Here is a 15086-nt window from a genome sequence, read left to right as displayed (position 1 = left end):
TTAATGATCAATCTTGATCACATCTACACTAATGACTTAAGACTTATCTATAGTCCCTTACCATAAAGATTGCCACAGTCAACAGTGAGCATTAATATTCAAAACATGAGTACATTTTAATTAAAAGCAATAATTCCCTTTCATTCTTTTAAAGCTATGACCAGTCTACATGAGCAACAACTTACAAAGGCTTAGAAACAATGCACAGAGTCAGTTCAAGAGATCTTAAATTCCATTAGCTGAGATGAGAAGAGAGAGGGGATGGCTCCCTCTCCTATGTTTAGGCCTCACTATAGTCCCTTACAGGAAAATGTCAATAATTCTGTTGTTTCTAGAGCTGGCTATTTAGATAAGCTTAGACCAATCCTGGACAAAAATTACATCTGGAAAAGAAAATCATTAAGATGAACTTCAGATAAATAGATTTAAGCCATAAAAGACACACTTAAGAGTTAAACAGATGTGGACTCAATCTTGACTTTGTCATTTCCTAGTTGAGTAGCCTTGGGCAATTTCTTTACAGTTTCCATATCTATAATTTGAAAATAAAATTTACGACTGTCTTCAGGATTACATAAGAATAATGTATATTAGGCAGATAACAATGTCTGGTATAAACATTTGCTTCTGCATCATGACTGATGGGCATACTCTAACCCCCTCCTTGATGACCTGAAATAGTGACAAGCCCTTCCAGTAAGGGCTGAAAATCAGACCTGGGCCTTTCCCAACAGTGTCTCAAAGGGATTAATTGGGAAACTGCACATCGTATTCTCCTTGTGACAATTCTTAATGCACATTAGGATATTAAAAGCTCAGAAAATTCTTACAGTAAAAAAAGTCTATTTGATTTTGTTTAACTTGCTGTTTTCTAAATTTATCTGACCCTTTGTTTTTCACAGTAACTACTCCACTTTGCATCTTGAAAAATGCTACTCCAGCAAACAAGCCGATAAAAATTGCTAAGGGGGAGGGGAGGGAATATGAGAAAAAAGATCAAGGGGCGCCTGGGTGGCTCAGTGGGTTAAAGCCTCTGCCTTCGGCTCAGGTCATGATCCCAGGGTCCTGGGATCGAGCCCCGCATCGGGCTCTCTGCTCAGCAGGGAGCCTGCTTCCTCCTCTCTCTCTGCCTGCCTCTCTGCCTGCTTGTGATCTCTCTCTGTCAAATAAATAAATAAAATCTTTAAAAAAAAAAAAAAAGAAAGAAAAAAGAAAAAAGATCAAAATACTCCAGAATATCTCATTCTTTTTCAGGTTACAAAAAATTTCCAAAAACCCTTAAGAATATATTTTCTGTCACAAGTTGTGTTTTAAAGATCCATAAAATGACAATTCTCAGCCTTTTTGGTCTCAGAAACACTTCACATTCTTAATTATTGAGGACAGAGAAATGGGCTTTCGTGGGTGTTGGATATGTTCATTTTCTTCACTGAGGAGACAGATGGTGTAAGGGTGAAAGCTTATGTACTACCTTGGCTAGGCAATGGTACCCAGTTTTTTGGTCAAACACTAGTCTAGCTGTTACTGTGAAGGTATTTTGGAGGTATATATGATTAACATCTACAACTGCTTGATTTTAAGAACATTACCCTTGATAACAGGGGTGAAGTGGGAGGGGCTCCATCAAATCAATTGTAGGCTTGAAGAGCAAAAACTGAGATTTCCTTGAGAGAAAGGAATTCTGTCTTAAGACGGTAACAGAAATCCCACCTGAGTTTCCCAAGAAATCGTGCCAACCAGCCCTACAAATTGTGAAGTCCAGACTGCAGTATTAACTCTTGCCTGAGTTTCTACCCTGCTAGCCTGCCCTCTATATTTCAACTTGCCAGTGAACATATGTCAAATTTATTAAACTGTATACTTTACCTATGTGCAGTATATTGTATATCAATTTTATCTCAAAAATTACTGGGAATCTCAAAGAGCTTTTGCTTATGTGGTTCTCTCTGTTGTTATCTACTAAATTAGAAAATAGCACAGGGGCCCCTGGGTGGCTCAGACGGTTGGGCATCTGCCTCCAGCTCAGGTCATGATCTCTTGGTCCTGGGATCGAGCCCCACATCAGGCTCCCTGCTCAGTGGGGAGGCTGCTTCTCCATCTCCCTCTGCCTCTCCCCCTGCTTGTGCTCTGTCTCTCTCCCTCTCAAATCAATAAATAAAATCTTAAAAAAAAAAGGGGGGGGGAAATTTTTAAAATATTCAATACATATACTATACTAATATATATTTCTATATGTTGATACATACACTTTTTATTTTGAAAATAAAAGCTATATTTTCTAAAACAAAATGGTGAGAAGAGTGGTATTTTAAAATATTTTTGGAAATCCCTTCACTAGCTGGCTTAAAAGAAGACAACTGGCTTTGCACATCTGCTTTAGCATTCAGTACGCTGTAATATGTTGTTTTGGCTGAAGTATATAAAGAAAATCTGGCCTCAATTAGATACATAGTTGGAAAATGGAGGAGTATTTTAACAGCCCTTCAAGTCTATTCTTCTCTGATAACACATCAAAACTTGACAATTTGTGGTTTCTTAAAGATCCGTTGCAATGTGGAATCTGTAACTTCATCAACAAACTTTCAAATACTATCTCATTAACATCTATTGATCAATCTTGAATCCTGAATGGACCGTTTACCTATATAATGTCATACCACACACTGATCTTCAGGAAATATTGATCCACAGACTCACGCAGATCTTCCAAATATTGACATATTTCATTATATAATATTATAAAAATCATTACTAATATCAGCAATAATCTAATCAGAAAAGTCTTTAAATATTGGAAAATGTCAAACTCATGATAAAACACAACTTTTCCAGAATTCTAATTTTTGCTTGAAAGTTCAAATTTTATCATCACCCACAAATGCTGTCAGCTGTTTTCCTTGAAGTGGCAGGCTTGCTTCATTCATTTTCAAAGAAATGTCTGCCAAGCATCCAAGTCTGAATAAACATAATTTTTCTGTCAATTACTCTTTCAAAAATAAAAATGCTATTCCAGACTGGTGGTTGCCAGAAGTTGGGGGCGGGGAGATAGCAGGTAGGCAAAATGTGTGAAAATGGTCAAAAGGTACAAACTTCCAGTCATAAAATAAATAAGTCATTGGGATATAATGTACAGTGTGGTGACTATAGTTAACAATACTCCATTGTATATATGAAAGTTGCTAAGGCAGTAGATCTTAAAAGTTCTCATCACAAGAAAAAAAATGTAACTATGTGTGGTGGTGGATGTTAACCAGACTACTGTGGTGGTCATTTCACAGGATAAAACATCAAATCGTGTTGTACAGCTAAAACTCATGTAACATTATATGTCATATTTCAAAAAAACTTTTTTGAATGAGAGCTAAATATTTTAAATTTTTTTTCATGTTTTCCATATAAAAAAGTGGCTAGTTCCTCTCACAGTTATATTTCTCAAACCAACCGTCGTAACTCAGGATGTGGCAGAAGTGCTACACAGTATATGTCCCATTCTGTCACTCAATATTAAAAAGACATGCACTGGGGCACCTGGGTGGCTCAGCGGGTTAAGCCGCTGCCTTCGGCTCAGGTCATGATCTCGGGGTCCTGGGATCGAGTCCTGCATTGGGCTCTCTGCTCAGCAGGGAGCCTGCTTCTCTCCCTCTCTCTCTCTCTCTCTCTCTCTGCCTGCCTCTCCGTGTACTTGTGATCTCTCTCTGTCAAATAAATAAATAAAATCTTTAAAAAGAAAAAAAAAAAAGACATGCACTGAAAGGTCAAAATTTGCCAGAAATAATCATTTTTTTGCTGCACTTTCTTTTTTTTTTTAAGATTTTATTTATTTATCAGAGAGAGAGAGGGGTAGAGAGCAAGCACAGGCAGACAGAATGGCAGGCAGAGGCAGAGGGAGAGGCAGGCTCCCTGCTGAGCAAGGAGCCCGATGTGGGACTTGATCCCAGGACGCTGGGATCATGACCTGAGCCGAAGGCAGCTGCTTAACCAACTGAGCCACCCAGGCGTCCCTTTGCTGCACTTTCTTAAGACTACTCTTTTGTTGGGACGCCTGGGTGGCTCAGTTGGTTGGGCGGCTGCCTTCGGCTCAGGTCATGATCCCAGCGTCCTGGGATCAAGTCCCACATCGGGCTCCTTGCTCAGCAGGGAGCCTGCTTCTCCCTCTGCCTCTGCCTGCCTCTCTGTCTGCCTGTGCTTGCTCTCGCTTCCCTATGACAAAAAAAAAAAAAAAAAAAAAAGACTACTCTTTTGTTGCAACCATGTGGTGGAGAAGAACACAATGACCACCAGCCTGGTTTGCTGCCATTTCCTTGTCTTAATCCCACAGGTCCCTGCAAGAATTTCAGGGAGCCCCACAAAGCAAACTCTGAAAGCAGCTTCTCTAAATACAAGTGGAGGCTGAAAACAAAAATATTAGCAGCTCCACAGTTTGTGTAAGATGAAACCTTAAATAGAAATGGGGAGCTGAGGAATTTACCTCAAAGCTACATTTGCAAGTCCATTTTTCCTTATGCTTATCAGAAGGGATATATCTGTAGGTAACTAAACATCAATTAGTGAAATTTACATACTATTCTGGTTATCAAGGACAGTTCACAAAACTATGGCCTCACTATTAAGTGGCATCATAACTAAATTTCTGGACTACTTTTCTAAAAACTAAATTCAAAGTTTAATATTTTCTTCAATGTAAAACTAAGCAGAAATAGTTCATAAGTTTTAAAATGGCCTGCTTTAAGGGGCATCTGGCTGGCTCATGTGCAGCATGTGACTCTTGATCTCAGGACTGCAAATTCAAGCCCCATGTTAGGCACAGAGCCTGGTTTAACAAAAAAAAAAAAAAAAAAAAAAAAAAGGCCCACTTTCAGTTTAAACACTGCTAAATACTAAACTGTAGTCATTTGACTTATAATGCCAGAAAACTGTAATTCCAGTGAAATTTAACACATACAATATTGGGGCAAATGTTTATAATCACTGTACCTTGTAAGTTTAGCATTTACGTGCTTCAAAGATACACTGGGAGAGAATACAGATATTCAAAATACAGTATCTATTAACATCTCTTCAACAAAAAATATTGTCCTCTGATGGAATCAAGAAGACTGTCAACCACAAGCCAAGAAAAAAAAACTTGACTTAGGAAATGTTTCTAATAAAGCCAAGTGAGTATATGTTAACATTCATGGGAATAAAAAATATTTTTAGCAACACATAAATTCTAGTTATGGAATCCTATATCCTAATAATTCATGTTATGAAATTACATTTCAACCCACACAATTTAAACTGTATGACACCAAAATGAGAACAAACAAGTCAACTTACTCGGTCTGCTAATCCTCCAGGAACGATCGTCCTCACAACCACACCACTTGATTTTCCTCCGACTATTCCAAAACCTAATCCAGAGCCATCATTAATGAGCTCAACATCTTCAATATGCCCCCAATGTACCTACAAATCAATGGGAAATAAAAGCCAAAATGTTAGTGAAACAGATACTTAGCTTTCCAATACAATAATTACTAAAGTAAAAGATATACCACAAATTGAACATGCCTACAAGTAATCAGGGCAACTTTCTAGAGGCTAGGATATATATAAAGATGATTAGATGGCCCCCACCCTTGAGAATCATATAACCCAGTAGAAAGATAATCTAAAACACAAATAATTAAAATGAGACAAGAATACTGAATCATAAAACATATAGCTCAAAGAGGATAGAGACTTGCTGCCTCATTCTCCAGTCTGTACCTAGTATCTAGCACAATTCCCAGGAACAAATAAGTATGTGTTTACCTGAATTGAAAGAGAATCTCAAAATATTATAAAGGATGGGTGGGGGGTAGAAATAAGAAGTCAAATCCAATGAAGAGTTATGGAAAGCTTTGAGGAAAAAGTCACGTGTTAATTGCACTATAGAGAGAAAAAAATAAAAACACATATCCAAGCAAAAGGGAAAACCAAAGAACAGAATGGGTCAAGGCATGGTCAAAAGATTGGATTTAGGGGCACCTGGGTGGCTCAGTCATTGGGTGTCTGCCTTAGGCTTGGGTTGTGGTGCCAGGATCCTGGGATCAAGCCCCATGTCATGCTCCCTGCTCAGTGGGAAGCCTGCTTCCCCCTCCCCCACTCCCCTGCTTGTGTTCCCTCTTGCTGGCTCTGTTAAATAAATAAAATCTTAAAAAAAAAAAAAAAAGATTGAATTTACTTAACTGGATAAGCAAAGGAATAACTGAAGGTTTTAAAAAGGAAGGATAGGGATGCCTGGGTGGCTCAGTCGGTTAAGGGTCTGCCTTCGGCTCAGGTCATGATCCCAGGGTCCTGGATCGAGCCCCTCATCAGGATCTCATCGGGATCCCTGCTCAGCAGACAGTCTGCTTCTCCCTCTGCCTGCCACTCCCCCCCCTGCTTGTGCTCACGCTCTCTCTCTGACAAAATCTTTAAGGAAAAGAAAAAAGGAAGGAAGGACAGGAACAAAGCAGTGGTTTAGGAAGATTATTGTGGCAGCAATATGAAGGATGAAATGCTGAGGACATGAGGTAAAGAGACTAATTAAGCAGGCTCTTATATGGGAGAGGAAAGGCAGGCCCCACTGAAGACATGAGCAATAGGACTACATCAATCAGACTGAGAGACGTTAAGCCTTTTCCTTCTAACTAGTAGGTTTCCATCAGGAATGTGCAATAGGGGCACCTGGATGGCTCAGTTGGTTAAGCATTCAACTCTAGTTTCAGCTCAGGTCATAATCTCAGGATGGTGAGATCAAGCTTCTGGCTCCGTGCCTAGCAGGGACTCTGCTTAAGATTCTCTCGCTCTCCCTCCGGCCCTCCTCCCCACCCACTCTCTCTCCAAAATAAACAAATCTTTTTAAAAAAGAAAGAAAGAATGGGGCGCCTGGGTGGCTCAGTGGGTTAAGCCGCTGCCTTCGGCTCAGGTCATGATCTCAGGGTCCTGGGATCAAGGCCCGCATCGGGCTCTCTGCTCAGCGGGGAGCCTGCTTCCTCCTCTCTCTCTCTGCCTGCCTCTCTGTCTGCTTGTGATCTCTCTCTGTCAAATAAATAAATAAAATCTTAAAAAAAAAAAAAAAGTAAATAAAAAAAAAATAAAAAAGAAAGAAAGAAAAGAAATGTACATTAAATTGGAGAATAAAATTCTCATCTCAAGCTCAACAGGGTATATTTACCGGTTTTACTATTATACTGAGTTGGAAGGTTAAAATATACTAAGTTGCAAGGTTAAAATAACCAGGGATATTAGAATACGTAATAAATCCAGGTCTGAAACAATATCTAGTATCTGGGAAGTAACAAGTTTTGTTAAAATATGCCTGAATTAAGGATCACAGCTAATATTCATAGAGTGTATATTCTGTACAGGGACTGTGCTTAGCTCTTCACGTGCATTCTCATTTAATCCGCATTTGAAACCGCACATGCGGTTATGAGTTTCAAGGACAAGCAGAAGAAAGTGAGGAGCGGAGCAGTCAAGGAAACTTCCTGATAGGACACAGCTAGGAAGTGGAAGAACTGGACTTGACCCCACCTTAGCCTGGCTCCAGAGCCCCTGTTCTTAACCACTATGCAAAGCACTTTCCCACTTTGTTCATTGTATTTATTATGTAAATTGTGCTGTATAAATATCACTGATTACAACAGGGAAAATGTCTATACGTTAATTTGTGTTGTGACCTTGTACTATATCCAGACGGTCCATTGTTTCTTTCACCCCAATGAATGAAAATTAATCAGCCAGCACTTAGTGTTATAAGAAAATAAGATTTATTAGCTTGCATTCTGAAGATGGAGGCCAAAATCTGTAAAACGTTATAAACCAAGTTGAAAGATTCCCAAAAGAGACATAAGCTTTTATTCTTTTAAATTGCTCAGTATACACATTTACATGAAAAGGAAAACTTCTATAATTTTACAGTGTCAACAACCTAGTCATAAACACCCAGTATCATTCACAAAAATAATGTTTTTGAAATAAATAAAATAACTAAATCTTACTGAAGATACTCAACAGTAAATCTCCAATAAAAACTCTCAGCTTAATTAAGGAACTGCCTACATCTCCAAGGAACATAAGACTCTTTCCATCACCAAATAAGTTATGCATAATTACAATTCACCTTCTACATTAAATAATAAATAAGGAAACCACAGGACACTGAAAAAACAGAATCTTCTGTGAAATATCTTGTTTATTATGCTAATGTTGTATTTAGAGATGTGATCATCTTTCCTAAAGTATGACAAGTAAAATAACACCTTCTAAATGTCTTTACACTTCTTAAGATCAGTAGCATTAACTCAAAATTAAGTTATTTTTCCAAATTTGCAACTCACTGTTTCAGGCAGCGTAGGATCAGTTAGGCTGGCAGACGTTTTTGTGTGGGCCAGTTCCCTGGCCACAACCAGACGCAGAGATCCAGTGGTTTGTTGTAATAACGCAATTGCTTGCTGATGGGAAATGTTCTGATCCAGTGGTGTGTCATTAATAGCCAATATCTGGTCATTTTCCCTTAATCTTTGATCCCTTGATAGAATAAGAAAATTCTGTTATAAATGATATAATAGCATCTTTAAAAAAAATCTATTATTCAAGCGAAGCCGTTTATTTCTTATGGCACTACTTCACTTAGGACAGTTATTCAAATAATTACATAACAGAGCTCTTCAGAGTGCTTCTCATCAAAGCACTTATTAGCTAATTAACCGATTAAGTAGTGCACCCGTAAATGTGTGCATGCACATATGCCCATGTGTGTGTATACATACACACAAAACTATTCGGCTACAAAAATAACCAAAAGCAATGTGTGGGGCCCCACAGCTAAGGTTTTGCGAATAAGAACACTGCCCCCATTAGTGCATAAACCCTATACTACTGTACCCCTTCCAACCTGACTTCAGCATATACCACACCAGGACAACTGTATCCTCAAATTCACTGATAACCGTCTCTCCAGGAGAGTCATCCTGTCTCCATCAACCTGTGCTTCTCCGACATTTGTCAACTGTCAGGCCAAACTCTCCTTGAAAATCAACAGATGTTACTTCTAAATCTATATTTAAGCCCTTTTCTCTGACCCAGTCCCCAAATGCCCAACTGCTAACCAAAGTAAAAAAAAATAATAAGAATAACTGGTTTTTTTTTTTCAGATTTTATTTATTTATTTGAAAGAGCGAGAGAGAGCATGAGATGGGAGAGGGTCAGAGGGAGAAGCAGACTCCCCACGGAGCTGGAAGCCCGAGGCGGGACTCAATCTCGGGACTCCAGGATCATGACCTGAGCCGAAGGCAGTCGCTTAACCAACTGAGCCATCCAGGCACCCCAATAATAACTGTTTTTAAAAGAAATTAGTAAAACCTTAAGGGGAGAAAAAACACTATTATAGTTACTATTTTCTGAGCACTTGTTAGGAGCCACAAACTGTGCTAGATGCTTTACAGGCATTATCTCATTTAATCCTCACAACCGTCTCTTACTTAGTTACAGGAGAACCTGGGGGACTCAGTCAGTTAAGCATCCAACTCTTGATTTCTGCTCAGGTCATGGTTTCAGGGTTCTGAGATGGAGCCCAGCATGTTAAGCCCTATGTCGGGCTCCGCACTCAGCATGGAGTCTGCTTGCCCCTCCCCCTGCTCCGGCCCACACTCTTTCCCTCTCTCTCTCAAGTAAAATCCTTTTTAAAAAGCACTTATATTTTACAGGCAAGAAATTAAAGCCTGGACAAGTATAGCATCTTATCTTAGTCAGCGGACTCTGAACCATACTCTTTCACTTTAGGATTTACTCTGGTTTATGTATTTGACTTCATTATCTCCATCTAAGGCAGATCCTTATCTAATGCTTAAAACCAAACTTTCAAAACTTCTCAAGGTTTATTTTGCTAGGTTCGCTTTATGCTGGTATCACCCAACTTGAATATATATAATGATTATCTGAGATTACTGACCAATAAGGAGAGAGCCAAAGGAAAGAGAACAAATTCTTGTCATTACAGTTTCATAAATGAACACTATTAACCTTCAAAATACAAAATCCCCCTGAGAAGGGGTTTATCTAATTCATTAATCTAATTCATAAATTCGGAATCATGAAAACTCCATTATATTGCCCCTATCTTTCTGAGGTCACAGCAGATTCAGCAAAACTTTATAGATCAGAATTTGGTAACTTTTTTTTTTTTAAGATTTATTTATTTAAGAGACAGAGTAAGAACTGGGGGAAAGACAGAGGGAGAGGGAGATCTCTGGCAGATGCCCTGCTGAGCATGGAGGCTGACGCGAGGCTCAATTCCATGAACCTGAGATCCTGACTTGAGCCAAAATCAAGAGGCTGATGCTTCACCAACTGAGTCACCCAGGTGCCTCTGGCAACTTTTTAAAATTATTTTTAAAGCCTTTACTTTAAAATTTACTAAGTAGGGGCGCCCGGGTGGCTCAGTGGGTTAAAGCCTCTGCCTTTGGCTCAGGTCACTATCCCAGGGTCCTGGGATCGAGCCCCGCATCGGACTCTCTGCTCGGCAGGGAGCCTGCCTCCCCCTCTCTTTCTGCCTGCCTCCCTGCCTACTTGAGATTTCTGTCTGTCAAATAAATAAAAAATCTTTGAAATTTACTAAGTAATCTACACCCAACATGGAGCTCAAACTTACAGGCCCCGGATCAAGAGTTGCATGCTCTACGGACTGAGCCAGCCGGGTGGCCCCAGAATTTGGTTAACTTCTGAGCTCAAGGACACAGGATAAACTTGTTTGGTATTCAAAGGCCTGTGCATGTGGTCCCCAAGGACTCCTTCCAACTGGGCTTCCTCTGCACATAAACCCTTTTTCCAACTATTCTGATCTACTCTTTCCCACTCAAACATGTCTGCCTTTTCCCTCTCTTGTGTAGACTGTTTCCTCCATCTCTGATGCCCTTTGATTCTGCTTAGCCAAATCAATCTACCTACTGCGATCCAGCTGAGTGTCAATCTCTCTTCCACCCTCCCTATCACTTACCTCATTATCACGGGGATCTGACCCACTCATTTACCACTCACTGAATATTCATTCATACTAAGTATGCCGTGGACAGAGCTAGTTAAATCCTACTAACTTGGAAGTTTTCTGAGGATAGACACTCATGTTTTAGATTCTCTTTTGAAACTAACAATGTAGATGTGAAAACATCTATTTTTTAACGTCAAAATCATTGGTGTCTCTCCACTAAATCAGGTATCATTAAAATGCTGCTTAGGGACGCCTGGGTAGCTCAGTTGGTGTAGCATCTGCCTTCCACTCAGATCATGATCCCAGGGTCCTGGGATTGAGTCCCACATCTGGCTCCTAGCTCAGCAGGGAGCCTGTTTCTCCCTCTTCTCCGCCTACTCATGTGCACATACGCAAGTTCACTCTCTGACAAATAAATTAATAAAATCTTGAAAAAAAAATGTTGCTTATACATCCTGGGGTACCTGGTGGCTCAGTCAGTTGAGTGGCTGACACTTGATTTCAGCTCAAATCATGATCTCAGGGTCGTAGGACTGGAGTCCCACAATGGGCTTGCAATGGGCATGAAGCCTGTTTGGGATTTTCTTTCTCCCCTCAATTGCTCTTGTGCTTTCTCTTTAGAAAAAATAAAAAATAAAAATTTGCTTATACATCCTTTTTTTAATATTAGGAAAGACTTATTATGTTGAGCTAAGGATAGAAAACTATATATGCTCCATGACCTTGTTTTTATAAAAAGAAAACATTCTAAAGTATTTCCTAGTTATCTTAGGGTAGTCAAAGTCCTAGAGTTCGCTTATTATATTTCTATATTTTGTAATTTTCTATTATATGTATGTATTACTTTTATAATTTTGAGGTATATATTTTGTAAATTGAGAATGTTGCTCGTGAACCTTTCCTGAGTCCTACATTTCTTTTTAAATGTAACCACTACAGACGATACTAGAAATTACTTTCTTTTTCCACCTCCAATGTCCTTCTTTCTCTGACTTCTTTACCTAAATTCCTATTCACAGCTTGTTCATTAAGGAAAACTTCTTAATTAATCCCAAATGAATGAGATGTTCTTGGCTCTTTTCAACCCTGATGTAACTCATTTTGTGTAAGTTCTTAATTTACTCACGTTCAAATCTTCTATTTTCTGAAAATCAATCTATTTTAATCTACCTCCCCTGCTTTACCCAATAGACTACCAGGACACTGCATTTCCTTCCAGTTAGTATCTGCTCAGGGAATATAACCTCAACCCCAGATAAACAAATTGTAGAGAAGAGAGATCTCCTGCAAAATATGATTTTGATGCATTCTTAAGTTGAACAGAATTAGTTTTACTGCTACTTTTATAATTTAACTCCCACATGCTATTTATATATATTGAATTCATATATATATATATATATATATATATGTTGAAAATTTATATATATTGAATTTTCATTTAAGGGGAGACAACTTGTCTATTGCAACTTTCGAAAATAATGGATTCTATTACTCTGAGAGCCAAAGGGTCTTAGGTAAGCTCCTAAAATAACACAGTTCTATGTGGAAAGTCCTCAGGAGAAAAGAAGAACTGATCAAGAAAACCATTTAACATGATCTGGAAGGTCAAGTATGACCGAACCCACCTGTTTCCAGTTCTTTCTCGTACTCTCTTGCACTAAGCTCCCATAGCAGGTAAGTATCAGCCTCACTCCAAGAATAGGAGCTGTGTTCCTTCTCCCATTAAGACTACTGCTTAAGACAGTCTCTTTATTCCTGACACCTTCTGCTCTTTGCAGACTCCATTGTCTCAAGTTTCCCTCTAAGCACTGCTGTCTCTGGGAATCCACCTGACTGCTTAGCCTTGGCCAAGGCTCTTTACACACTAACATATCAAACTTCTCTTTTGGAAAATGCTCACCTCAATCTGTAACTACAGACTTAGTACAGAATACCTCAGACATAAGGACTGACCACAACAAGATTGCACAACATTGAAGATATACTAAAAACTACTGAATTGTACACTTCAAAATGCTGACATTTATGGTATGTGAACTCTATACCAATAATAATTTTTAAGTTAAAAAAAAGAGGAAGGAAAGTTGGGCCAATAGAAGTTAAATAGGCTTTTTGTCAAGGGACAGAACAGTCTCAAATAAACTAAAGGTAAGTGACCCTAAGTTTGGACTCACCTAGGTTGTTTACGTTTGCCAGAATAGCCCTACTCTATACTTGCTATCTCAGGGTCATTAACAGAAACCCCCCAGTCCCAACATGGACAATAAACCATATGGCTATCCTAACTATGTATACCCAATCTCCAGGAACAGAATTTCATAAATACATCTGACCACTGTTAAGATTCCTCAGAACATACTTGAAGAAATGCTGCATGAAATGGCAGAATAAAAGTTGCAAAAGTCATGGAAACCCATTATTTCTGAATTTTCAGGTGCAGAGCCTAGAACTGATCCCCTATGAATGGAGAATGTGAATTCAAGTATCTATTATGGGCTGAGAGGTTTTTTTTAATAATAGAACCACTACTGTTGCTATTATTTTAATAGACAGCAGCCACGTAATGAAGTGTGCCTGTTAAATGAATAATAAACAAAAGACCTGAAATCAGATAGAGAAAGAATATAAGGCTTGAACATACCCCTTAAAATGCAAAAACAATGGCTCAGTGCAATAGGGGGGATCACACAGATTTGAGGAGGCTTTTAACTGACAAGAGAAGTACAGAACAGTATGATATGAGCACCGAAATAGTTGTTATAATTTTAAGTTTAATAAGCCACACAGTATGCAGAATGTGAATTTCAGTATTTCTATGTTACTGATCAGACGTAGCTAAGATACCACGTCCGACTGTGGGAGGGTATGGCAGAACGGAAAGCACACTAGCTTGGCCGTCAGACTGTCCTGGAATCGTATCATGGCTCACAGTTCCATCATCAGTAGCTCTGTGACTACAGGAAAAGCACTGGACCTCTCTGAACTTAGCCTTCTCACCTTCAGAACAGGGTAATGGCACTACTAGCTAGATGGCCGCCACAAGTACATGTGGAAATATCTGCTCAAGGCCTGACAAATGCATGTGGAAAGGGAACATGTTAGCTGCTACGGTTAACTGCTTTTATTACTAGTTTCTTACTCTCTTCAGAATAGTGTTTTCAGAACTGTCAAAGAAAAGATTAGCAAAATGCAAAAGGAAACATCCCCCTTACCTGTCTACTACACTCCCCGGCTGTACTTCCTTCACAAAGACATCAACTTGTCCCAGACTGTGACTTCTCAGGGCCACCACACTGAATCCAAGGCCTCCAGATGAAGGCCGCTCTATATCGATATATTCAATTTGCCGGCCCTAAAGGGGGATTTAAAAAAAAAAAAAAAGTCTATGAAGCAGATCTACCTAACCGTACCCTTTCCAAAGAACTGAAATTGCTATTTTTGTGAGCAACACAAAAAACAGCTTCTCCTAAGTCATCTCTGTCCAAAAAACTTAGCATTTCAGCAATAAATTATTTCTGGAAATCCTCTCACTTGATTATTTTCAGTAGGACGTAAGAGGGAGTGTGCAGTGTTCTGCAACCTCAGAGAATCAGAGAGAAATTTTCACACTTCATTCACATTATGAGATGAAGCCCAAACTGGGTGAAAACTCCTGAGAAAAACAACTTTTTCCAAAGTAAGTTCTAAATTACTTTTTACACTGCATTCTCTAAATTCTCTTCGTGAAAAAAACATTTTTAAATGAAGAAAGCAAAATAGATATCAAAAATACGCTAGTGTTCAGCCTAAGTTAGAACCAGCTGCATTTGTTAGGATCCTGTTTTTAATTTTATTGTGATGAATTAATATTCCATTTTATTAGGTTTACGGAAAGGCCTCCATTCAAATGGGCTGTATGTGTAATGAACAAATATTTGATTGCTTTAAAATAACTGCATTTATGACATGAGAGCTTCATAAATATAATCACATAACAAAAGCATCACATAAAAATAATTATTAGTCAAATTAAGAGGATAGACTTATAAAGTCAAAAAAGGAATTAGTATAGATTATTTAAATATTATACCTTAAAGAGATTCTTTTT

At 38.7% G+C, this 15086-nt stretch overlaps 1 protein-coding gene across 10 annotated transcripts in view; it reads right to left on the bottom strand.

Moving 5' to 3' along the window:
- Positions 1-15086, bottom strand: part of PATJ (PATJ crumbs cell polarity complex component) — a 377446-nt gene that overhangs the window by 346727 nt on the left and 15633 nt on the right. For all 10 annotated transcript variants that reach the window (XM_059135624.1, XM_059135619.1, XM_059135627.1 and 7 more), the window contains exons 5-7: positions 14212-14351; positions 8349-8538; positions 5320-5448 (exon numbers count right to left, since the gene is read on the bottom strand). In XM_059135624.1, the coding sequence (XP_058991607.1) occupies positions 5320-5448; positions 8349-8538; positions 14212-14351 (459 nt within the window). The remainder of the gene's footprint in view (positions 1-5319; positions 5449-8348; positions 8539-14211; positions 14352-15086) is intronic.

Source organism: Mustela lutreola, chromosome 10 (assembly GCF_030435805.1).
Source record: "Mustela lutreola isolate mMusLut2 chromosome 10, mMusLut2.pri, whole genome shotgun sequence".
Lineage (NCBI taxonomy): Eukaryota > Metazoa > Chordata > Mammalia > Carnivora > Mustelidae > Mustela > Mustela lutreola.
The sequence above is the reverse complement of the archived record's forward strand: the minus strand, read 5'-3'. Positions and strand labels throughout refer to the sequence as shown.